The sequence below is a fragment of the Ranitomeya imitator genome, chromosome 4 (assembly GCF_032444005.1).
Source record: "Ranitomeya imitator isolate aRanImi1 chromosome 4, aRanImi1.pri, whole genome shotgun sequence".
In the NCBI taxonomy this organism is placed as follows: domain Eukaryota; kingdom Metazoa; phylum Chordata; class Amphibia; order Anura; family Dendrobatidae; genus Ranitomeya; species Ranitomeya imitator.
The window spans coordinates 37,808,313-37,836,003 of record NC_091285.1 but is presented as its reverse complement, the minus strand read 5'-3'; the positions used below and the strand labels follow the sequence as shown (position 1 = coordinate 37,836,003).

The window sequence follows — 27,691 nt, the reverse complement described above, 5'->3', positions numbered from 1 at the left end:
TTTCATTTCCTTTTTGGGGAAATTATGGACTTATGTCACCTCAACCCTTTACATTATAAACTGCCATGAACTGAGATATCCTCTGTTAGTTGCAATAAGTTACTGCTAAAGGTGTAAAATACTACCTATATTGCCTCATTACTATGCAATTGTCATATTTATGCAATCTTGTGCTATGGGATGTAAAACCCAAGAAAAAAAAACTAAATGAGCATATACCGTGTAATAATCAAATAAGAAAATTGTAATAGTACATGTAAATAACATAGGGCACTTAGTTATCATAATTTTGATTTAAAAAAATGTAAAAGTCATCCCACTGCGACAAGGTGTACCCAATCAGAACGGTCTTATCTCGAGTGTTAAAACCTCATCTTGTCTCAGCTGACCTCAGTGTTGATAAGGGCAGAGCAGGTCCCAGACCTGACTGTTCAGAAACCTGCCCGTGAAAAGTTATATAGATGAAATACCTAGCTCAGAAAGAGGCTCCACACCCTTGTTTGTGTAAAGTACAAAAAAGTACAGTAAAACCAAAGAAATGAGCCGGAGCATAAGCTGATATACCAATGCATGCTCCGGCTCATATTTTTTACTTGCTATGATATGTGATATACGGTATATATGAAATACTCCAGTCAGATGATGCCACTGCTGGCGGTGATGAATTTATGTAAAGTGTTGCAAGTGCCAGCTCACCATTGTCATAAATACCAATTGTCCACCTCTGTTGATACCAAGCCGTTGCTTCTTGGCAGATTGTTGGAACGTTCAAGTTCATTGCCTCTTCAGAGACTCTGTAACCATCAAGCTTGTTGACTTTTTATGAATATAAATGTTTTTGCACATCCCATGTGTACACCTGTATTTTAGTGGAGAGTGAACGTGCTCGGAATACGTCTTATCTGAGCATGCTCGGGTGTTATCTGAGTATCTCTTTCGTACTCATAAGTTATGTTCGAGTCCCCGTGGCTGCATGATTTGCGGCTGTTAGACAGCCTCAACACATACAGGGATTGCCTGTTTATTAAGGAATATAGATATGTACTGAGGCTGTCAAACAGCCACAAATCATGCAGCAGCAGGGACTCGAACATAATATACGAGCACGCACGAGATACTGAGATAACACCCGAGCAAGCTCAGATAAGATATTATTCGACCATGTTCGCTCGTCACTACTCTATTTCTTCAGCCATCCGTGAGTGGGGAACCTGTAAACCATTAAGGAGTACAAGGCACCATTAAGGATTCCTATATTCTTAAAGGGGCATACCAACACCCTCCTTACACTCCCATAAGGATGGCTAAATCACAGTATTTGCAGTGATTCATACAAATCTGCAGCTGGAGAACCGCTGACGGAGCAGGCTATCCAAGACTTCCCAAGACTCCTATGGTAAATTAATCGAGGTTGGGTTATGGGGTATGGTTGGGAAAGTTTCTTCTTGAAGAACCAAAGATTGTTTTGATCTGAAGTCTATGAGAAAACAAAGGAGATAAGGCGGCTTCTTTCCGGAACACAATTAAGAGAGGGTTTTCCAAGATCACAGAAGACTAGTAGAGGGCTACCAGTGAGGAATTAGGCATTACATGATATGAAGCCCATGACAATTTTGCTGCAAGGGCTTCAACATCCCTAGTCAGCTCCTATTTGGTGGTTTCTAAGGAAATGGAAGTTCCCATGATGACTTTTCCAAGAACAGCTTTAGATAAATGAGAGGTGACGAGAAGATCTGTTCAGAGGACATATGTTTGGTTCTTTAGGCTTTATAGACTGGAGTCCTGACACTACAGGAGTTCTGGGTAAGCAGATTCTATCATATTCATGATGGTTTATTTCAATCTATACAATAAAGCACGTGACAAGAAGCAGTTTCAGAAAATGCAAAATGTAAGGAGATACTTTTCAATTTTTTATTCTTTTAGGAGCCTCAGTTTTCGATTGTTACGCCAAACTCTCTAAATCAACATTGACATTCCAGGAGAACCACTCTTGATGGAACCTCTCCACAGCAAACCGATATGGAAGTCCGGCCACATGGCAAAATCAAATCCCACCACCCACCCACCCCTGCATACCAGTCAGGGGTTAACCCCTCCATTGCTAGAGTCTCTCGGCAAAACTTGGGGGGCTACTCCAGCAGAGAAGGGGTTAAAGTCCTGCTTTAACACTCCATTCGGGGAGGGGGTAGCCATTGAATAGAATGAGAACATAGGCAATACGAGGTTTAATGCTAGCATTGCAAGCCGCCCTATTCATCTTTGTTCAGAGGGATAGAAAGTCGGAAATCAGGAGTCAAGAGAAAAGAAACATTAGAGAAAAGTGAAAGATAGAAATTTGATCTGGTCAAACAATGGATTTCTGAGCTAGTGGTGACGCGCTGTCATCTCCTCCAAGCGCTAATGCGTCTTGTTGCCTTGGTCTCAGCACCGTTAATAAAATCTGTTCTAAAGTTAGCACCATTTTTTTTTTTTGTTTTGCCGCCCAACCCCCGAGAGACAAATATTACAAACTAGACTGTGAAAGAGGAGATACAAAATAAAATATTACACAAATAATTTCAGGTGAGACAAAAAAAATCCGCCGATGTCACTTAGACGATCATATTCTGGTCGATGTCCTCTGCAAGAGACAATGAAAAATGGAGCATGTCACTAAATGTTATGTCTATTTATTGGTTATATAAACCCCCAATACACATTAGATCAAATGTGGACCATCCAAATTTCTTCCAAAATCCATGGTTGGTTGGAATTCAATCACACGATGAGTTGGGTGCCAGATGAGTCGGATTTTGATTACTCAACTCTCTCAACTGGCTGAGCCGAATATTCATGAATATTATTATTATATGGGGGAGAGGGGATAGAAAACTGGCCATGATTCAAAGATGGTTCATACATGGTCAAGAAAACCAACAACCATCGGCTTTTGAGTAAGTACATAATGCAACTTTCCCCTTAGTGATGCGTTTCCATTAAATACATAGGAGAGGCGATAAATGTATAATCACTGCTCATGTGAGTGAGTATAAAGTTTATCCAGTCATTATCTGATACTTGTACTTACGCTCCTTGATTCCAAAGCACTTGGCCCATTCATCTAAAGCAATGTATTTGTCATCGTCGATATCGCATTCGTCGAAGAAACGAGTTGTGCAGTGCTCCATGGGAATAAGAGGAGCGCGGAGAGGAGACAGCTCGGTGTGGGAAAGGTATCTAGGGGCAGAATACATTAGCAATGGGTTATTTAGGGAATTAATAACAATCGGCCCAAGTTTGGTTCACTAGTACAATATATGCCCAAAATATCCAAATATAGGTCCACATGCCACATTCAATATCTGACGACTTCAGAATAAAGCTACCGTATTTTGTCTTAATTAAAAAAAAATAATAAATAATTGTATTTGTGGTTTTATACCATAATCACACTACATACCCATCAATGGGGTGCTGGTCCAGCTGTCCAAACTGCCAGTGCACGGGGAAGACATACATGTTGTAGTTCTTCTCGAAGTCACGTGCCAGCAGCTCCATGGTGTGGTCTCCAGCTTGAAGACGCTTCTCGTTTTCATGGATCTTCTTCACCTGTAGGAAAGTGAGATATGTTCTGTGGATGTTTTCTAATTGATGTCCTGTTGTACGATATTATTTAGTTGTGAACTAGTCAAAAAACGCTCTTCCTAGTGCTGATTTGATGTTTTCTTAAGTCATCCATACACTAGAGATACGACCGCTCTCAGCACAACCTGGCTGGTCTATGAATGTTCTCGCTTTGGACAAAGCCGTAAGTTAAAAAGGCAAACCAATCTATGTCTTAATCCATGACTTGATCTGGGTAAGCAGATCCATCATTTGGCAAGGAGAATGTCGTGGCAGATCAACTTTACCACAGGTGCCATCAGATTTCATCTGCTTTCCGAAAACTCCAATGTATGGCCAATTGGAGCGCCTTTTCTAATCCAATATTGGGACATAAGACATAAGAAAGCATTAATTGTCCTACACTTCATGAGACTTATTCCCAGCTTTGGTAATTGTTTGGCACAATGCCCATCCCTTTCATGGGGCCCACCATAACAATATGGTCTGACTCTATACATTCATCCGCTAGAAGGGACATGATATTAGTCAATATAAATATGTTTAAAAGAGGACTGAGTAATTATTGGGCTATTTGACCTACAAGAGAATAATTATCTCTTTAGCCGGAATATAGAGGATAGCCTATGTGCTAGCAAATTGGGAAGTCAGGAAGTCAAAAATATATTGTTTATTCTGGGCTAAGTAGAGAGCACTCAACATTAGGCTTGTGAGTTTTGGAGTTAAACCAGATCTGGTACATTATTGTGGAATATGACTGTAAAACTCCCAGCTAGATGAGCTACATGACCCCTCAATGTTTACTCAATACATAGAAATTGGATCTAAAAAGTTCCTCAGATCATAAAAGTTGCAAAATGTACCATCTGGATCTAGATATGGAAAACAGTTGACCCCAATCTGTTTCTGTTGTTGACCACGGCTGACCAAATACATTTAGCATCACAATTTTCTTTTTAACATGAATGCTTGTCTAGAAGAAGGAAGAACGCAAAACATTTTTTTTCCATGGAAAATCATTTGAATTGGGAGGAACAGGCTTCCACAAGAGGTGGTGAGTTCTCCTTCAATGGAAGTCTTCAAACAGAGGCAGGACAGACATCTGTCTGAGAGGGTTTAGTGAATCCTACATTGAGCAGGAGGTTGGTCATGATGACCCAGGAGGTCTCTTCCAACTGTACCATTCTATGATTCTATGAAGTATTATAAATTAGCATTGCCAAATGTATTTATCTCATATAATGCTAAACTAAACTGTGACTGGAGTACCAACCTTGATTTTCCACTAACGCATAAGAATGTTTTTGGACCGTGATATCTGGCCAAAGGACCAGGTTGAACCGGGACAAATCATTTAGCAATTATTAACTACAGTAACAATCACTACTAATGATCATTACATCTATGGCCAGTTCTTCTACCCAACAAAGCTATTTTCCGGGTGCATCGAGTGACTTATGGGATGCAATTTTAGATGTTGGGTAAAAAAAAAGTCTGTTCATAGATCAAAAACACATTTAGTGCAATAGATAAAATGAAAACCAAAAGTTATGGAATCTGAAATGAAGATTTTTTGTTTCAATACCCTTATCTTCTGTTTCTCATTGAGCAAGTTGTTGTCATCGTCACGCTCATACAGGCTGACCAGGACGTTCTTCAGCCAGTCGCGCATGCGCAGGGGGAACTCGTTCAGCTCGGAGTCCACACAGGGAGGAATGACTGTAGAGAAAGAAGGCAATGAAGTCAAATCTGTGCATGTAAGCTGTGGTCTAAGAAGCTAAGAATTCTCCAGTAGCCCAGGCTCTGATTCAATAATGAGCTCCAAAGGTATAGCAAAGACAACCATGTTTGAAGCCAATCTTTGTTGACACCAGGTTTTTTTCACTTCCTATGTGTTTAAGTTAAAAAGAAGTAGATGCGTTTTATAAAGATGGAGGATGGAACATCATCTCTTCTGGTGAAGACCATTTACTAAAGCCAACCACACTCATTGGATGAGTGTTGGCCAAAAGATGCCACGGCTGATCGTTCAGCCGACAGCCATCTCAGTCATCTTTTTCATACACAAGAGCTCTCGCTGGGCCAAGCACTTCTTTGTTCTCTATGAAAAAGCCGCCAAGATGCATCTCTGCTGGTAGCTTACATCTGTGAGAACAAAGCGTTCGACGGTCACAAATAAGAGACGCCCAATCAACATCTACCTGTACAATTAGTTGTCTGGCACACTTATACACTATAGAGTGTTGGCCGAACCCGTGGATACCGGAGGGTTCAGCTGACATTAGTGTAATGTGTCTGGAAGTCTTAAAGAGTCACTCAAATCTTAGAGATTGACAGCTTAGTTGACCAGAGAAGACAATAGAAGATCATACATAATCTTCACCCTTAATCCTGTTCCGCCAAGCTGATCCTTCTCTCCTCTGACATCAATTTCAACTCTCAGGGTACAGTAGGGAAGCCCTTATGTATAGTAGACTGTTGGAGAATCCCACCGATATCAACGGATTTGGCCAACTTTAGGTTAATGTGTGTGAGGGCCTTAAGGAGTCACCCAAGTTTTAGATATCGACATCTAGCTTAATTGACAATTGAAGAACATACATAATCTTTACCCCCAATCCTGTGTAAGGAGCCAACAATTTAAGACCTCCAGATAAATTTGACAGCTGTTGGCCGAACAATGGTTCGACCATCAGATATCTTCCCAGACTCCTCCATACACAAGAATGTTTGGCTCCCGCCAAGTGTTCCTATGTTGTCTATGAGAGGCTGCTGTGAGGCTCCTGGCTGCAGATTATCTCCATTTCACTATGAGACAAGCAAAAATTATTACTACAAGTATTACTACAAATAAGCCAAAAACAAATCAGACTCACTCATTAACCAGTACAAGACTGGACCATTTACCCCTATTCTTGACAAGGTACATTTTCGGGTTGCTTTAATCTATTCAGTTTAAAGAGCTGTCAGTTTTTTTCTCGTTCAGACAATCATTTTTATGTCATGTCATATTCTCTCTTTTTTTGGCTGATATGTGGTTAAAAACAATTCTAAAAAGCACAAATTTCCAATCCCAGACATTTCTTTTTTTCACTTGATAAAAATGCCGGAGTGGCGTTGAAACGCGTTGTACATGGAAAACCTTATTCTCATCATTTTTGAAGAAATTATTTTTTCCAGCAACGCAGCCCACCTACGTATTCATCCAAGTTTTAGTATGGCCATTTTCAGTGATACAGTACATACTCTAGAAAAGGGATTAGGTCTCCTGGTTCGAGAATATCACTCTTCAAGGTTCTCTTTTGAAAAAGATACTTCCCCTTGAAGTGACAACAGGCGGGATAATAGACATTCCTGCTCTGACAAAGAGACCACTGTGAAGTGTGAGAAGCTCGGGTAATTGACTTTTCTGCAACAAAGACTGCCTTGTAAATTGGTCTTTCAGGCACATGAACAGTGCCAAAAGTTCTATGGGCAAAGTGAATGGTGTTGCTCATCAAGTACAGGATTTAGGTTGAAGATTACATATGAAACCCAAGGACCTTTCAATTTCTTCTCTGGCTAGTTTGGTTAGATGAACCATCAATATAGTCTTCATTAGAGGCCTCCGTACACATTTGACTAAAGTTGGTCCAACCTGTCGATATCGGTGGGATTATCCTACAGTCTAAGCTAAATGAGGGCCTTCTGACGGTTCCCTGAAGTTGGAGGAGAGAAGGGTCAACTGATCGGAATTTAAACTGTGGAACCTTTTCATCTCTTATCTCCATGGAGATAATCAAGTAAAAAGATCTATGAGGATTCATAGGTCTGCAGTCACGAAGAATGACTGAAGATTTGAACCCCAAATCTGGACAACCTCTGAGTATAGAATGATGAGGGTCATACCAAATACATCTCATAGACATGAGTGCTACTGCTTCTTCTACAGGAAAGATGACCACTGGGGTTCCATCATTGGTCCAGAGTCCCCTGTATAAATGGAGGAGATGTCAAAATAAAGAATGCCACTCCATTCAAAGTGTATGGAACTGACCGATAAAGCCATTAGCCAAGCGCTGGCCTTGTGTTTGTCCCCCACTGATGGCACCTCCAGTGATCATGCGCTTATCACCTATCCTGTGTAGAAGTCATAAGTGTCCATTCTAGAATAACCCCTTAAATTCATATTTCACATTACTGCCTTCCTTCTAAGCACTGTGCTATTTAAAAGCCACATGGTGCAAAATTTTTAATGAAACCCAATTGCAAAAAAATATTTTTAGATCAAGTTAAAAACAAAATGCCCCCGAGGGTGTTCATAGTAACTTTTGCAATTGATAAAAGCTCATGTAAAAAAAACCAGAATGAGCTGAATTTTCCACATAAAACATTGCATTGCAGGCTAGAACAGATCTGCAAACCTTAGGAATTAGTCCCCGGGGGAGACTGCAATGCTCATTGGTTAAGTTCATATGGAGCGCTGAGCTAGCAGGATGTAGACATTTGACTCCTCGCAACTGTAAGAATCATCGTTCTTCACATGCTCTAACCAGCCAACCAAAATGAAATGACCCCCGAGGGCCATCAGTGGAAAATGTGAGCCTTAAGTGCACAATCAAGACGGAGGAACATTTATTCTAAAACAATTGTTTAGGAAAGTAGTACAGGACATTTTCAGGAAATCTCAATTTCAGTGATAATTTTGGTCTACAAACCAAAACCCATTATTTGACAAGGAAGCATTTTAGTCTTCTACTGACCATTGTATTCATGCAATTGAAAGTATTGATACTATTGCCCATCATTTAAGAGTTTGGCTAACTTGTCTTACGTTAACTCCACACAGCTTTTAAGAAATCACATGGTTATCCGTTGACTTCAATGGGTTGACCATCTGGCCTTCAAAAAGAGCCGAGAAGAGCTGTTGGCAGATGAAGTGGAATGGTACTTCATCCAAGTGACCGACAGGGATAATTGACATCGGACACCCACCCAATTGGATATTCAAGGCATAACTTGTTGATGTCTACTTGGAAAACCCCTTTTACTTCTGTCATTGGTTGGAAAATATTAATCAAATAATCTTTTAATAGTCAATTTGGCAAATTCATTGGCCAGATTTCGCTATTCTGTACCGGTTACTACAAAAGGAACGGTTCACTGGGATGAAGATCTTAGTTACTCACATTTGCATGGTCCAATGTAATCCAGGTGCAGCTTGTGACCCTTCTTTGTTCCTTCCAGGGTACATTTGGTGGCAAAGAAATGGCAGGAAGAGTCATAGGTCTTGTTGTCTGTGGCACAGACCTACAAGAGAAGGTGGATGAGATAAAACATGTCATTTTAGTAAGTGCCATAGGAAGAATATGTGAAGTTCTTTCAATTCCAAGAGTTTGAAGGAACCGAAAAGTTGAAGGGGTTGTCCACTATTAGGAAAACACTTTCTTAAACTAAATGATAAAATAATAAAGCCTATACTCATCTCATGTGCCGGCACTGTCCCCGCGGTGTCGGCACTCACTCTCCTGTGATGTGGTGTTATGACACGTGACACCTATGCTTGTCATCTTCTCCCTTTCAAAAGAACTGAATATGAAGAGGAAGCCAGGACTTCCGGACTTCCTGTTCATGTTTGGCGGAGACAGTGACACCAGCGCTGATGTGGCGCCGGCATCACATGTCATTCCACCCATGCCAGCTTCGGGACCATAAGTGCCGAAACCACGGTGGCGCAGTGGTTAGCACTACAGCCTTGCAGCGCTGGAGTCCTGGGTTCAAACCCCACGAAGGACAACATCTGCAAAGAGTTTGTATGTTCTCTCCGTGTTTGCGTGGGTTTCCTCCGGGTTCTCCGGTTTCCTCCCACATTCCAAAAACATACAGATAGGGAATTTAGATTGTGAGCCCGTTGGGGACAGCGATGATAATGTGTGCAAACTGTAAAGCGCTGCGGAATATGTTAGCGCTATATAAAAATAAAGATTATTATTATATTATTATTAGATCGGAGCCGGCATGGGAGGGGAGTATAGGCTTTATTATTTATTAGGGCTGAACATTTAGTTTAAGAGGGGGGTTGTCCTAGTAGTGGACAACCAATTTAATTATAAAGTGTACAATATAAATTTGGAAACTTTTTCGGTATTCTCCTCCTCATTTGTTTCTAATCGACCACCGATTGGTAAAGATTTACCGATCAGTGGTCGTATCGTGCTGCTGGTCGGTCCGTATAACACAGATCCTTAGACAGCAATAATGTAGATATGTTTATTGAGATGTTTTGAGCATGCTCTTTGACCTGTGCAAAGATGTCTGCACAGAGTGGCAGGAACAGGGAAGTAACGTTTGGGGTTACAGAGGGTTCGACCACAACTGAGGTGGTGGAGTCAGGGGACCCACCATCGCCAGTGCTGTTTTCAGCTGAATGTGTGTCCTTGAATGACAAAATGTATCACGGGAGAGAGAGACTCCGGCTCCCTGCACCACGATCACAATAAGAGACTGGCACCTGATGTTGGCGTGCCAAGCACAGGTAGGACATGACGACACTGACATATGTGCCCTACACCGCCCCAATACATCAGCTGTGGAGAAGGAAGAAGACACTGCCTGCTACAGGAAGGTGGGCTGGTAAGAATAATCATTTTTTTAAAATGTGTCGGAGAAGAGAGACAGGATGGAGGACATTATTACAGGATAGGGGCCAGGAAGGAGGATATTGTTATGGGGGTCAGTCCATCTGACCAACATGTTGGTGGGGGTCTAGGTCCAAATTTTAGCCCATGAGATAGTAGATGATAAATGCCATTGTAATCCTTCCTATTAATAAAATAACTCCTGAAAAACGAACTAGAAATATTAGTCTACTATTTGGCTATTGTAGCCAAAGCAAGAACAGGAACATTCCAAGATTTTTTTTTAAATTTAGATCATGAAAAAAAATAAATAAGAAAAAGTGAAAAAAAAAACCAACAATTTAAAAAAAATATATATGTTAACTATAAAAATGTAATATAAATCAACAGATCGTTTCCTGACAATGGAAATGATGTTTATGAGGCTTGGAAGAATTGTACACAGATGACAATGACATTTCCAATAGTAATAATATAAATAAATAATACATTTTCTAGATCTTTGCATTTACTCATTGAAAACTATGTGTAGAAACGTGTCCCCTAAAGTTCCCTCTTATTCATAGTCAGACAACCCCTATCCTGGAATGTGCAAATACTCTGAATATGTCGCTTCAGGCTCAAAACCGAATCTGGATGACTTGAATTAATTTCTTTTTTTTTCATCATCTAATGAAATTTGTCGAGAGTCGCATTGCTCAAGGCCTTTGAAATATCGAACAAATCTAAATGTGTGACCGAATGGTGCGAATGAGATCTATGAACTCTAGGACGTCTTGTCTAAACCCATTTTCCATTCATGGAGTTGAGTGCTCGGTGACTTACAAGATCTGTTTGGAGACGTACCTTCTCAAACTCCCCTACACTTGCAGGGCAGGTAGATGGGTCTTGGCACACGCACATTGGAGTGTTGTTCTCGTCTACTTCACACACCTTGCCGTGCTTGCAGTGATGATTTAGGCAAGGATCTATGGAGAAAAAAATGTGGCTTCTGAATAAATATGTCTAAATATGCAGTAATATAATCATATTGCTGAGGTGGTGAGCAAAGAGCACTGCTGAAAGCATTTAACCTAAGGGCTTGTGCAGACAACTGTATTTTCAGTCTTCGTTCAATCCGACAAAACATCGGATCGCACCTGGACGAATGTTATTCTGTGGGGCCATGCACATGTCTGATATTTTCCTCATGCTGATTTTTCCATCTTCTCCTCATCCGAAAAAATCACTGTGATCACAATCTGTTCAAATGCTGATCAGAGTGTGAATAAAGTGTAATTAGCATAATCGTCCCAATTCTCTTAAATGAGATCCTAGTCTTAGTCATGGCCACACAACTGGAAACAGGAATACAAGGAGTACTAGAACTGCTGGTTTCCAGGAGGTTTTCGAGAGACTTTAGTTGCACCAGGGATATTTGCCAACTCTTCCTCTTCCTCTTAAAACCCCTACTAGAGCATCCAGTAGGCTCCTGGAGAACGGTCCAGGAGGTCTCACCGTTCTCCAGGAAGGTCCCCATATGTATTAAGGTTGGCTGAACATGCTGCATTCAACTATCATATGTTTTTGGGGGCCTCACAAAAAAGGATTGTGTTGGGTTTCAATTCTTTTGTATGTAGGGAAAATAAGCCACCACCAGAGGTGTCTGGCAGTAATCAATTCCAAACAAAGTGTTCATTTGCATGAGGATTCAGGAGATAAAGCTGTTGGCCATAGAAGCTATCGTGAACAATTATGGATGCTTTAGTATGAGCTGAAAGCAATCCTTACTTTCTTGTGTGGTGGGATCCTCTTCCTCCTCATCTATTGCTTCATCAAACTCTCCAACTTCTACCTGCACGGGGTTTGCCCCCACTGCTGTCTCCTGTAAAAGTAAAGTATGAAGATGAGCAAAGCACCTGGCAAGTTCTTGGTCATTCAGTGTAAGATGTTGAGGGCTCTATACACAGTAGACTAAAGTTGGCCGATATTGGCAAGATCAGCCAAAAGTCTAAGCTGTATGGGGGTCTCTGGACTCTCCTCCAGCAAATGATGTCAGGGAATAGAAGGATCCTGCACGTTGGCTTTTCAATGGACAACTCTATTGAGATAAGTTGTCCCCACAGGAGTTTGACAGTGACTCTCATAGAGAAAAAAGGTGCTCTTATCTGAGTTGAGAAATCCTGGGATTTCGGAGAGATAGTTGTCAGCTGAACGATCATTTGGTAAACACCTATCTAATCGGTATGAGATGCTTAAGTTGTCTCACCTCAGTCACAACATCTTCTATCACCTCCTCCTCTTCTGGCAAAGCATCCTGTTGCTGATTAAAGAGAAGAGAACTGAGTTAGTGAACACCAAGATACCACAAATATTTCCAACTCAACTAGACATCAAGATAAAAGACCAAAATGAGAATGTGATAAATAAATGTCTCACACAAACCTAGAACTAAACATAGCATATTATGCCATTTTGGGAAGACAAGAAAACCTCTTGGCCCAATGCAGCAATGGAAGAAGGTTTAGCTTAATGGGTGAGACCTAAAGAGAACATTTATGGCCACAGGATTTGCCATCGATGTCAGAAAAATGTGTAACCTGCACACATCTCAAGAACATCTCAACTCATGCCTCCGAGAATGGAAAACTGGCGGTGCATACGCAAAAATTCTATGTGAGTTCTGAAAATAGCCAAGGTGGGATCTACATCTATCATTTAGATTTGCTATAAATGAGACCTCAGGTCTCCTAGTATTTAGTCCATTTTGAGAAACCTGGTAAGTTGAGCTTGATCTATTAAGCAGTTCCGTCTTTCTTAATTGGTCCACAGCAGAACAGGGATCGAGAGCAGTGGAAAAGATCCTCCGGATCAACACTGTAGGACAATAGGTCAACTAGGTTGACGTTGGTTTTGCCTTCCTCAACTGTACTTATGTCTATCAGGGTCAAGAAAGAGATTGATTTCATGGTAGGTAAATGGTCACTTACAGGTGCAGCTAGTGCTTTGCCAGCCAGGCACAAGACGAAGAAGATCCAGACTCTCATTGTGCTACCTGATCTGGAAAAAAAAAAAGAAAAGTTCAAAACAATTGTAGCATGTAAAGCAAATGTGTGTAAATGTGCAGGAGATGCTTGCTATTTACATGCACTTGTCAGGTCCGCAAATCAGACCAATAGTCCGTGTGGAAAATTGACTAGGTTGCACTGGTGCATTGGCTATTATGGGTGCGTGTGCTCTTGATGAGTAAAAATCAACCACTGTTCCAGCATTCCAGGAAAAGTTGAAGTGCAATCTACCCCATTGTTACTGGCTGGGAAAAAAATAGACGTTTGTTTGGATCTTTCCTGGACCCTGCGAATGAGGTATTAGCAGAGTGGGATCACAAGCACAAATGTCAAAGACAAAGTTGCTCAGGGCATGGAACAAGTCCTAATGGGTGGAGGAGCAGAATTTGAAGTTGTTGCGTGATTTCAAGAATCACAAGGGCTTCACCTTCAGGTTAAAGTGAATCTGTCAACAGTTTTTGCTATTTAAACTGAGAGTAGAATAATATAGGGTAAGTGAGCCTGATCATGGTGATGTATCACTTATTAGGCTGTGTGTTGTAGCTTCAATACAATCAGTGTTTTATCAGCAGGACATTTTGACTGCCTGACTAGATGTCATGTGTACAGCAGTCAGGCTAATCTGTGTAACTCCGCCCCCACCACTGATTGGCAGTTTGCTGACTGTGTACACAGAGAGCTGCCAATCAGTGGTGTGGGCGGGATTATACACAGCTCAGCATTAAAAGCATTGCTACACCTACAGCAGGCAAAACAGGGATTTTATCAAAACTCCACCAAGCAGCCCAGTAAGTGACCCTTCGCTCAAATAAGGCTCTTTGCCCCTATATTATGCTGCTCTCAGATTACACAGTAAAACCTGCTGTCGGATTCCCTAAAAGACATCATTTCTGGTCTGCAGCAAAAATCTCTACAGGTTCTGTGAAAGGATGACATGAGCAGAACTGTATTTCCTAGTGAATGCTCACACATTTGTAATTTTCAAGTAATTTTTAAAGAGGCTCAGCAAGATGGTAGATTGTCTATATATCGTGATTGTGATTCACACTAATATTTGTTAACAAAAATCCCTAAAAATTGGATGTCTGAAATTTGGGTAAGAAATATGGCTATGGCAGTACTCCGATAGAAAAAATATGGTTTCCCATTTGTAGTGAATGTCCAAAGAATATGCTGGGCACCATCTGAGTATGGACATTTGAATGCTTGGTGTTAAGCTGCATTTTACATGGTCCCAGAACAGGACATCACTGTGTGTATGAACCCTCCGAAGGGTATTTTCAAATTTGGAAGTTACCTCCTACCAACAGGACAGATGATAACTTTCCGATCACTGGAGGTTTGACCCCTGGTACACCTATCAAACCCAGTGAATCAAGAGCATAATCAACCACAGCTCCATTCACAAGGAACTCGACAGAGTTCTCGGGATTCATAGAGTCTCATCAGTCTGTTCCACAGTGATCGGGACATCCAAATTGGAGAATACCCTTTTAAAAAAATCATGGCATTCAGTTCCCTGGGCTTGACAGCAAAAAATATTATAGGAGTTTTATTTTTCTATTATTGACATGTTAACTTAACCTGGCCATACACATTAGATAATGATCGTGCGGCCAACAGATATCTCTTTCGACTTGGCCAAGAACTTATGGTCAACTTATTACCCCACTGAAATCCCAACCCTGGGATCCTTCTTTCCCCGACAACATCTGTTAAAGTTGAGTCTGAAGGTCCCAACACCCATTAGAGGGTCGGACGACCCTACCGAAATCGTCAGGTTTGGCTGACTTTTATCGAATGTGTATGAATGGGGGCAAATGTTCATTGTGAGTGTTTCCAACACCACTAAAGCTCATAGTTATCAGAAATTACGTCATTTACACCAAATCTTCAGCACCCTTCAGCTCCACCTCTCCATATCTAGCCAAAGCCACACCTTAATGATAAGCTTGGCGCAAATTATATTAGTGCAACTTTTTACGCACTTCCCAATGCTAAATATTAAACATTCCTTATTTTCTCATCATTTTTTTACATTTTGTTGTAGGTACTAACAAATTATGTAAGTTTTTGCAAAAATTTTGGCACAAATGGAATGACAAATGTTACATCATTTTCCATTAAAGGGTTAATAATATATATATATATATATATATATACGTATACATACATATAGATATTACCTATCTGTGCGATGGGTAAAAACTTGTTGCTTGCTGGCAATCCATCCACTGGGTTCACAAATGAGCCCAAGATCAGGGCTCTAGTTGTCTGAGAATGAACCCTGATCTACTGTATATGCAGTGGAGGTGCGCATGCTTGACCTTTGCTTCACTCATTATCTATGGGTTTGACAGATATCGCTGAGTGCTGTACTTAACAGTCCTATCGACAATGAGTAATGCGGAGGTTGAAAATGTGAACCTCTGCTCCATTCAGGATGGTGCTCCATGCGAACCTCTGTTCCATTCAGGATGGAGCTCCATGCGAACTTCTGTTCCATTCAGGATGGGGCTCCATGCGAACTTCTGTTCCATTCAGGATGGGGCTCCATGCGAACCTCTGTTCCATTCAGGATGGGGCTCCATGCGAACCTCTGTTCCATTCAGGATGGGGCTCCATACGAACCTCTATTCCATTCAGGATGGAGCTCCATGCGAACCTCTGTTCCATTCAGGATGGGGCTCCATGCGAACCTCTGTTCCATTCAGGATGGGGCTCCATGCGAACCTCTGTTCCATTCAGGATGGGGCTCCATGCGAACCTCTGTTCCATTCAGGATGGGGCTCCATGCGAACCTCTGTTCCATTCAGGATGGGGCTCCATACGAACCTCTATTCCATTCAGGATGGAGCTCCATGCGAACTTCTGTTCCATTCAGGATGGAGCTCCATGCGAACCTCTGTTCCATTCAGGATGGAGCTCCATGTGAACCTCTGTTCCATTCAGGATGGGGCTCCATGCAAACCTCTGTTCCATTCAGGATGGGGCTCCATACGAACCCCTATTCCATTCAGGATGGAGCTCCATGCGAACCTCTATTCCATTCAGGATGGAGCTCCATGCGAACCTCTGTTCCATTCAGGATGGAGCTCCATGCGAACCTCTATTCCATTCAGGATGGGGCTCCATGCGAACCTCTGTTCCATTCAGGATGGGGCTCCAAACGAACCTCTGTTCCATTCAGGATGGGGCTCCATGCGAACCTCTGTTCCATTCAGGATGGAGCTCCATGCGAACCTCTGTTCCATTCAGGATGGAGCTCCAGAACCATGTTCTTGGAGTTCCAGAGCCCTGATCGTGGGATCGTTGGAAGTCCCAGCTTTCAGACTTTCTGTGATCAGCAATTTATCCCCTTTCCTATGGACCGGGAATAACTTGTTTTATAAAAATCCCTTTAAATAAGAGGTTTTTTTAAATTTTATTTTATGCATTAACATAAGACTTTCAAACAGATTGACCTACAAAAGTTAATTTTCATTCCCAGTGCACTCCGTAAAAGTGGTCAGATGGAGTTGGCCAAAAAACTTCCTTTCATTCTATTCCCTGGCCATGGCTCCCCCCTCTGTGCACTGTCTCAGGTTGGGGGGTCAGTTCAGCCTTTTTTGGCTTTCATGAGCGTCGGGTGGAAAAGTACTGCCACTTTTGGCAGCCTTTCTTTAGTCCAGATGCCCCGATAGGCTTTGCACAGGCCGGGGCACCCTGTTTTTCTGGACATTTCCTGGCACTCGGCAAACGCGCGCCGGGAGTACATTCTTTATGTCCGCAAGCCCAAAAATAAACAGGATTATTTAGTCACATTTCAGATCAGAGGGAGAAAACACTTTCGCTAACCAAAAGCAACAGCCGGGCTGAGACGATTGTGGTGCCTCGCTATATATCCAGGTTGTTTGATGACAGGCTCCTTTCTCACACTAAATTTATTGACATTTAAAGGAAATAATAAAAAAATAGAGAAATCGAAAACTTTTAAAACAAAATGTATAAAAGTAAAGATATAACTTTTGCCAAAAATATATTAAAAATCTTTTTGGAAAAATATGTGTTGAGAGTCCAACTCGTTCGGCCTTTGTCACTATGGAAGACCATGATGAAGTGAACCCTATTTTGTTTCTTTTTATTGACCGCCCCCCCCCCCCCCCTCAACATATCAATGAAAAGTTCTCACAAACCCATTGACACAGAAGTACAGAACAGTATGTATTTTGGTTGGAAGGCTCCTAAGAGGGAAATGTGTCCTGTAGCAAACAAACCTCAGCTCTTCGTGATCTCACAGCAGGGAAAAAACAAGTTTATTTCAGAAGAGTAAACTAAGTTTATGAAAAGAGACTTCTTCTACGGCCTCATCGGTGTCTGGAAACATTTTACTTAGTACATTTCATGGACAGAGAAATACACATTGGCCGGATTCATCATGGAAGATGAAGCAACTGTTGCCGTTAACCCATTTTGGTCAATGGGTTGAACATCTGTTCCTTTCGAGTCATAGATGGGAAGTTTTAATTTTGTTTTTCCATTTTATAAATGCTCGCGAATAAGTTAATGTTGAATACATTTCAGTAGAAAGAGAGATTGAGCATGTTCGATTTCAACATGTCTGATCCATCACGTGGGAAGAGAGGGTTCATGACCCACATACATAATCAGCTGATGATCATTGTTAATGGTTCTGCGGAAAAAACTCTATACCAGAACAGATGACCGGGGGAAGATACGAATCAATTTGATCACCTCAATAGTTTTGTTCCGCAGGTAGGTAAGTTGCTGTCAGATAATTTTGGTGGCGGCTTAAAAGGGTTGTCCGACCTTAGTCCACAAGTCTGCAGTCAATTTATGTGACGGTAGACTTGTGAACCCTCACATCGCTTCAACTGCGCTCTCTCAGGATTCTCCGGTATTGGCAAACGGAGTTGGCGGTCATTTGCATACTTCTGGTCACATTCCAACTAGACTTGTCTAGTCTCTTATTTCACTTCCACTAAGTGAGTCTGGAATCAGTTTAGTCGTCATGTGACCGCATGTATGCAAATCACATACCTGTGGCGCCAGAACAGGAAAAGCCTCACAGTGCGCGACCATCACATAGAGTGACTGAATATTTGCAGCCTAAGGCCGGACAATCCATTTAAGGACCGATACACTGTGGAGTAATGTTAGTGGAACTCGATGGGTTTGGCCGACGGTCTAATATGTATGGAGGCTTCGGCCAACTGATGGTTGAGGAGATGTCAATTCGATTTTGGAATTCCAATCGGGTTGTCCTCCATCAAGTAGGCTGCCGGCCGACATGTCAGTCAGCAGCTTTCTCATAAACGAGTGAGTCCCTGTCTATGGGAGAGTAGACTGAGATGGCTGTTCATTCGGCCGACAGCCATCTAATGTGTATGGTTGGACATAGGTGGAATGGTCATGTGAATGGGTGAATCTAGGGAGATAACATGAGACAAATTAGCAATTAGACAGATACCTAAGGTACATGGCTACCCTAAAGCTAACCATACACTTTTCCAGTTAAACTCTCAGAGCCCATTTAGACTAGACAACCATGGCCGCTAAAGGAACCCAAAGATTATATACGAGCCAATCAGTAGACATTAAATGGCCTGTCTAGACTGGCCAACCACAATTCTATGTCCACAAAGCGATCATTTACACAATTGTTTTATGTGCTTAGAATATCATTTTATCAACAGCACATCTTCTGTCTAAACCGGACAATGTGCTGCCGAGGACAATGGAATCAATGGCGTCATGAACAGTCCAATCATCCGACAAACAACTGTTTTGTTCTCTCATCGGGTTATTGCCATCATGTTCACATGAGCAGATAATCAGCGAATAATCCCAATTCTCCGCTTATCTAAATGGGCCTTTATTTAGAGGCCAAAAAATGTAATATTTCTGGGGCCTCCCATGGCAGATGTCCAGGATAAAAAAAGTGAGACCACTGCCGAAGCAGTATGACTAGAGATAGTGCGATCCATTTGCATATTCCATTCCATCTCTCGCGACAGAGATTTGTGGCCACTACACGGGCGTGGGAGAAGCACTTCTCACCTGTCAGTATCAGGCTATGAGCTTAGTATATTCTGTCAATTGGGACTGACTCCCTTTAAATAGGTGCGAAGCCATTGCCTATTGGCAGATTGGGGGGCCCTATGATTTCCGTTTCCTTGTTTAAGTCAATGGCTCTTTCCATTGATGTCAGTGGAGAGATGTGTCCACCACTTCATTGACGTCTATTACGTTACAGAGAGAGTCAAGCAATGGATTGGACACTAGAATTTGAAGAAGGAACATAAAAAAAGTCTCCATATCATGAAAGTGTTTTTCTCCAGAGGAACCTGCACAAAGTTGTCGAATAACATGTCTAGAGGGCAATCTCAAGATCTGTTAAGTCTACACTTACGGTAAGTTAAATGGGTTGTCTCAAGATGAATCCACCTTGAATCCTGTCAATCTACTTTCCTGGGTGAAGTGTAATCCTGAAGATTGACATTTTGGTCAAGTAGTGTGGTCCAAACTGTGTTCTACCATGATGCTGGCAGAGGTAACGTTACCTCTGCAACATCCGAGAAGCACAGGTCAAGGGTGCACCATTTGTGCAACTGTAGGGGCCCAAAAGTTAAGGGGTGCCATTTCTACCCCAAAGCAGTGCGTAAAAGGTGCATTTAATGAACTAGAAGACTGGACAGAGTCCATATTCTGTTTTTGTACAGAAGCCTTGTTCTGTCTCTGAACGCCCCTTGAACCCCTTGAGGCTGGTCGGACTCAGGTATCCGGCTAGCTTCAGAGCGGTATGCTGTAAAGCATAGTGCCTGCTTGTGCCATGCCCTCCTTGCCTACGTAACTGGCCAAGCTGGAAATACAGAGGTGTCCGGTAATCTAGGCAACAGGCCGTACACTTTAAAATAAAATATTCCTCCATTTTTGAGAATGGAGGGGATTTTTAATAAGGGCTAAATCGCAAAGTTGCTCGTTTTTACAAGCACTATGCAATTTTACCTATTTACCTTTAAGAAAACAAAGGCGTAGGTTACGCTACATGGGTTTTTGAGGAGCACAAACGGTGAAACATTGTTCTCCCAGGTGCCGCCATACCGAGCTAAAAATGAAGGAGCAGGAAATGTATCTTGGTCTGAAGCCTGAATAAAATCCACCTGTGAAGTAGGACTGTGTACAGAGGGATCATCGCACTAACGTCATCGGCCGTAAATTCGGAGGAACGTGGCATCTGCCTGAGTGGAGACTTGAGGAGAAACCTTTCCAAAATAACAAAGCTATAATGGGACTGCTATTACATAAGCATCCGATGTACAAGTGGGTTTACCTTAAAGGGGTTGTCCACCTTAGGGACAATTTTATTGTACAGCAGTTATAGAAGCCAAATGGGACCCATTTTATTTGATAAAATGAAGCTGTCTTCCTTTAGATCCCTCAATCTTAGGGATGAGCGGACCTGTAGAAGTTCGGGTTCTTGTACCCAACCAAAGTTCAGTTTGGGTATCAGAACTTTACTTGAACTAGAACTTGAACCTGAACCCCTTTGACATGTACTGGGTTCTGAGCTCCGGTTTCCCTCTCTGTCTCCTTACCCCGAAACTGCCAACATTAAAATGGACTTCCGGGAGAAGTCCAAGTTCAGCACCGAACACTTAGTGCTTGCTACGAACCCCGGACTTTAAAGTTCGCCCATCTCTACTCAATCTCTGAGTTTATGTGGGTTGTTTTGCCTAAAAATTATCAGGCAAATGATAATTTTTGGACCTCGTGGAGGTTTTTTTTCAGAACAGTCATACATGGACTTCTGGGAGAAGACCATGTTTGGAGTTCAGCACTGGACACTTAGTGTTCGCTATGAACCCCAGACTTTAAAGTTCGCTCATCTCTACTCAATCTCTGAGTTTATGTAGGTTGTTTTGCCTAAAAATTATCAGGCAAATGATAATTTTTGGACCTCGTGGAGGTTTTTTTTCAGAACAGTCATACATGGACTTCTGGGAGAAGACCATGTTTGGAGTTCAGCACCGGACACTTAGTGTTCGCTACGATCCCTGGACTTTAAAGTTCACTCATCTCTACTCAATCTCTGAGTTTATGTGGGTTGTTTTGCCTAAAAATTATCAGGCAAATGATAATTTTTGGACCTCGTGGAGGTTTTTTTTCAGAACAGTCATACTTGTTGAGGCATCACATGCTTGCGTTGTACTGCTGCATAAAGAAAATATAGGATACTAGTTTGGCATTTTATAGGGTTTGCGGTATGAGGCCATAGAGTCAGACAAATACCAGGAGAGTCCAAAAGGCTATTAAAAACTGACTAATAACTTTAGAATTGTGGCTGTTGGTCTGATATCAAGTAATGAATGACCTCATGTCATCTGTCAAACATTTTCATACAGAGTTTAGACGTTTGTCATCTGCTGATTACTTGTCTGGAGATTTCCAATGCATAGGCCATGAAAGGTTTATTAAAAGGGTTATATAAAGTTTGGAAGTAATCCCCAATACAAGGGATAGGGAAAAAATTCCTGATCGCTGGAGATTTGACCGTTGGACGCCCCAAGGGTCAGACCACCAGTGAATAATGTATAACTTTCCAACTTAGTACAACCACTTTATAGGAACTGGCTGACCTGCAATATGGAGGATGCCTGGCAGTTAAAAATTAAAGGTCTATTTCGTCAAAGCAATACCTTTAGAAAAGCCGTCCCATCAGCTAGCCAGATCCCCTGCTTGGCAGTTTGCTGTAGTTTCAGTACAATCAGTGTTTTATCAGCAGGAGATCATCACTAGAGGACTAGATCTACGTGCAAGCCAGTGCAGATAATATGTGTAGCCCACCACCACCACTGACCCTCTAAATTCAAAAGAAAACAACCTTCGAAATATTATCTACTATTTTGCTGCTGTAGAGTGTTTGTGAATCATTTATCTAGTTGCCTACTTTTGCTAAAATGTTAGAAATCTGTCAGAGCTGCTTCTTTTGTTGGTGAGGGTTCTTTTTCCTCTTCACATCATTTCTCTCAGTGTAGGACATAGCAGTCGCGAGATGATTCTACACAGATCTCTACACCGTGGGCAGGGGAGAAAGCATAAACAGTCTCAGGGAGGGCAGATCAAAAGGCTATAGAAAAGGAGGAAAGAACACAGAGAAAAAACAAGTGCAGGATAGAAGCTGTGCTGATATATAAACTAATGAAGACATCAGCACCCTGAATAGACACAGACCTTACATCCAGCCTACATTACTGGGAGGGACAATCTCAAGAGAGAAAAATCATGAAATCTGGATCACTGTACAAATTGTATACAAGGGGTCTGAAAACGAACAAAGGAATGAAGATTTGTAAAATTTTAAGAACTAAAGGTAACTATTAACATGTGAAATGTTTTTCCAAAGTGTTTAAAAAGGGAATTTTTAATGGAAAAAACATCTTTAACAATCTTTAGAAGTGATTGTCAAGTGAATGTGATAAAAGGTGATAAAAATACAGAAAAAATATATAAAAAAGGGGAAAAAGAACCTTGACTGACAATAAGGAGAGGATTTCCCATTTTATTGGACACGGTCTGATAAAATAAGGTATGGGCCGTCAGTGGAGACTTTATAAAGGTGCGTCCTTGATAGACCAACTACTCTGAACATCCCAGACAGTGATGATGATGGTGATGAGCCGGTGAAGGAGGACCTGGCCACGTTACTATAGCACCGAGCATTCCTCAGAGCCTGAGTAATGTGAGAGGAGCGCCAGGCAGGGTGGAGCTGAGCTCCCAGCAACTTTGCACAGTGGATTCTCTCCCACATAACAGGACCCCCTCCTTTCTTGTCTCCCACCCTCCCTTCCCCCCTTTTTGCTTATGTGGCAGACAATGCTTGTGTTAACCCCTTCTTCCCCTCTGCACTACACAGGACCCTGCCACGCAGGACTTATAGCAACAGCTGCAACTCTGCTTTTACAGATGTTGTTTTTTCCCAACTCCCCTTTACTAGATGCAGCAGAGCTGACATTGTCATTTTTACTATTCGAACGAAGCTCATTGTTTAACGTGACGGGATAATGACATGGAATAGCAGGGTCGGTTTATCAGAATTTCTTTATAAAATCAGAAGAAGAATTTGTGTTATTAATACGAGCTGGGACAGATAACAAACTCGGCACTGCTACATCCGTGGATTTACTTTCATGCTGTTATTTTAGGTCTGTTGTTCTCCACTGTCACACAGCGTCCCAAAACGTGACAAGACGGCGCAATATTAATAATGATCACATCAGAGAGAGGCAATAGACAAACATATATGAGATAGAGATATAGATAGAGGCGAGAAATAAAGCGAAAGAAAGAAAGAAAGAAAGAGAGAGAGAAAGAAAGGAAGGAAGGAAGAAAGACAGAAAGAAAGAAAGAAAGAAAGAAAGAAAGGAAGAAAGAAAGAAAGGAAGGAAGAAAGAAAGAAAGAAAGAATATAAATAGATATGAGATACATACATAAATTGATAGAAAGAAACATCATGAAGTGCTACTGTATATAGAAAGGAAAATAAAGATAGATAGATAGATAGATAGATAGATAGATAGATAGATAGATAGATAGATAGATAGATAGATAGATAATAGATAGATAATAGATAGATAGATAATAGATAGATAATAGATAGATAGATAGATAGATAGATAGATAGATAGATAGATAGATAATAGATAGATAATAGATAGATAATAGATAGATAGATAATAGATAGATAGATAATAGATAGATAGATAGATAGATAGATAGATAATAGATAGATAGATAATAGATAGATAGATAGATAGATAGATAATAGATAGATAGATAATAGATAGATGATAGATAGATGATAGATAGATAGATAGATAGATAGATAGATAGATAGATAGATAGATAGATAGATAATAGATAGATGATAGATAGATGATAGATAGATAGATAATAGATAGATAGATAGATAATAGAGAGAGATAATAGATAGATAGATAATAGATAGATAGATAGATGATAGATAGATAATAGATAGATAGATAATAGATAGATAGATAGATAATAGATAGATAGATAATAGATAGATAATAGATAGATAGATGATAGATAGATAGATAATAGATAGATAGATAGATAGATAATAGAGAGAGATAATAGATAGATAGATAATAGATAGATAGATAGATAGATAGATAATAGATAGATGATAGATAGATAATAGATAGATAGATAATAGATAGATAGATAGATAGATAGATAATAGATAGATAGATAATAGATAGATGATAGATAGATGATAGATAGATAGATAATAGATAGATAGATAATAGATAGATAATAGATAGATACATAGATAATAGATATGACATATATGATAGATAGAAAGAAAGAAGGAAAGAAAGTGCAATGAATTGCTACTGTAGACAGAAAGAAATAAAAGATAGATAATAGATAGATTGATATATCATGAAATTCTATTTTAGAAAGAAAGAACTATAGAAAGAAAAAAGATAGATAGATGTGACATTATGTATTATAAATATGCAAGTAGTGTCTTCATAGATTATGACAAACTGTTTTATCTATCTATCATCTATCTATCTATCTATCATCTATCTATCATCTATCTATCATCTATCTATTATCTATCTATTATCTATCTATCTATCTATCTATCTATCTATCTATCTGATTATCTATCTATCTATCTATCATCTATCTATTATCTATCTATTATCTATCTATCTATTATCTATCTATCTATTATCTATCTATTATCTATCTATTATCTATCTATCATCTATCTATTATCTATCTATTATCTATGTATTATCTATCTATCATCTATCTATTATCTATCTATCTATCTATCTATCTATCTATCTATCTTCTATCTATTATCTATCTACTTATTATCTATCTATTAATTATCTATCTATTATCTATCTATCTTCTATCTATCTATCTATCTATCTATCTATCTATCTATCTATCTATTATCTATCTATCTATCTATCTATCTATCTATCTATCTATCTATTATCTATCTTCTATCTATCTATCTATCTTCTATCTATTATCTATCTATCTATCTATTATCTATCTACTTATTATCTATCTATTAATTATCTATCTATTATCTATCTATCATCTATCTATTATCTATATATTTATATCTATGTAGTAGTAGAAGACAATGTGTGGGGTTTGAATACATCACTCCATTACAGCCATGTGTTCTAGGTTTGCCTGCAGTCCTATGTAAGGCACCATGTATGTCTGCACATTCCTGGCACTTCCACTATCACAGATGAAGTTCTTAGTGGATTCTTGTCATTCCTCCTGGCCTCAGCCTCACACTATGGACTTACAAGAGGCCAAACATAATCTTTAGAGCTTTCCTCTGCGGATGCAACTATTGGAATTTTAAGAATCATTTTAGTTTCATCATAAAAGATTGACAAACGTGTAGAAGATAAAGCGTTTGTGATATAATGATCTGCAATCCTCGGCGGAGTCTTACAATATTCTACCTTGTGTATAGGGAGAGATCTAGCAGAGCTGAATTTAATGCTTCGCACATTGCCGTTTAGCAGCAGTCCTATGTAAGACCACAGAAGAATGCAGTATTATAAAAAGTTGGATCAAATTACAAACTCGGCTCTGCTACGCCCTACTTGGTTCTGGTGGAATATTATAGCCAAGGGCGATAACGTAATTTATCTAAGCGCTATAGTACCGTCTGCGTTATAGGAAGAGGAAGGCTAAAAACCAAAAACCCATACCTTGGGATAAGCGAGGAGAGAGCTTCAGCCTCTGGGATGGTCTGAAGAAATCTGAAGGGTGCAGGACAAGTTAGCAGAGGGCAGGGATGGGGTGGGTGGGCCTGGGCTGTCTGTCTCTCTCATTCCTCCATGGTGGGCTGTGCTAGCCCCATCCTTCCCCCCTTCAGTCCTATTCTAAGGACACAGCCCCCAAAAAATAAAAAATTCAGGCCAGAGCAATCCGCATAGACTCCAAAACTTTAATGCCAGAAATTAGATGATGATTACAGTATCCGTCAACCCCAATATCGTCAGCGGAGACATTACTGTGACTAAAGAATGCAAAACGCCCCAAATACAAGCTACCGTCACCAGTACCCCAACATATCCAGCGTACTACTACTAAACGAATAGACAATACAAATCCGTACCATTACCCTAACGGACCCCAATACAACATTTGTTTCAAGGATCCCAAATCTGCACAATTCAATTTATAAGCCAGTGTTCACACATAGCTTTGTTGTCGTGGATTCCAAAGCAGATCTGTTTCAAAATCCACTCTGAATATACAAATCGCCTTGGCTTGAACTCTAGTGCCACCTACTGGAAGACATTGTGGGGAGCGAAATGCCTCACGTGCCAGTGTAAGGAGACTTATAGGCTATACAATGGTCTTCTGGGAAATTAGATATGCAAATTGCCTCTTCAGAGACGAGGAGGACTTGAATTCTAGTGTCACTTACTGGGAGACATTGTGGGGAGCCAAATGCCTCACGTGCCAGTGTAAGGAGACTTATAGGCTATACAATGATCTTCTGGGAAATTAGATATGCAAATTGCCTCTTCAGAGACAAAGAAGACTTGAACGCTTGTGCCATCTATGGGAAGTCATTGTGGGGAGCGAAATGCCTCACATGCCAGTGTAAGGAGACTTATAGGCTATACAATGGTCTTCTGGGAAATTAGATATGCAAATTGCCTCTTCAGAGACGAGGAGGACTTGAATTCTAGTGTCACTTACTGGGAGACATTGTGGGGAGCGAAATGCCTCACATGCCAGTGTAAGGAGACTTATAGGCTATACAATGGTCTTCTGGGAAATTAGATATGCAAATTGCTTCTTCAGAGACGAAGACGACTTGAACTCTGGTGCCACTTATTGGAAGTCATTGTGGGGAGCGAAATGCCTCACATGCCAGTGTAAGGAGACTTATAGGCTATACAATGGTCTTCTGGGAAATTAGATATGCAAATTGCCTCTTCAGAGACGAGGAGGACTTGAATTCTAGTGCCATTTACTGGAAGTAGCGATCCTAATCCTAAATATTGACCCTTTCATGAGCCTTGTCCCCTGGCTTACGATAAAAGCCAAACCAAAATCTCTATATGCAGACATATGTTCCAGGGTGTTTGCCCCTCCTCAGTGCAAAGCAAGAGATATGGCTGTACAAGAGGCCTCTAACTCAGATCAAAGGGGTAGCATCTCTTCTTGTGGAGAGTGGAATGCCAATATAAGGAAACTTATAGGCCATGCAATGCTTCTCTGGGAAATTAAATATGCAAATTGTCTCTTCCTCTTCAGAGAGGAAGAGGACTAAAACTCTAGCGCCTCGTATTGGAAGCAGCAATCCTAAAAGTCATTATCGACCC

The 27,691-nt window shown here is 40.7% G+C and overlaps 1 protein-coding gene across 1 annotated transcript; it reads right to left on the bottom strand.

Annotated features, from left to right (window-relative positions):
* Positions 1-1,900: 1,900 nt before the first annotated feature.
* Positions 1,901-26,198, bottom strand: SPARC (secreted protein acidic and cysteine rich). Its single transcript, XM_069763543.1, has 10 exons — positions 26,060-26,198; positions 13,193-13,262; positions 12,472-12,525; positions 11,994-12,087; positions 11,070-11,191; positions 8,775-8,895; positions 5,192-5,325; positions 3,443-3,591; positions 3,071-3,219; positions 1,901-2,623 (listed from the first exon to the last, which is right to left on the bottom strand). Exons 2-10 carry the CDS (start codon positions 13,247-13,249, stop codon positions 2,595-2,597), a joined length of 909 nt encoding a protein of 302 aa, XP_069619644.1. The 5' UTR covers positions 13,250-13,262; positions 26,060-26,198; the 3' UTR covers positions 1,901-2,594.
* Between the last annotated feature and the right edge of the window lie 1,493 nt (positions 26,199-27,691).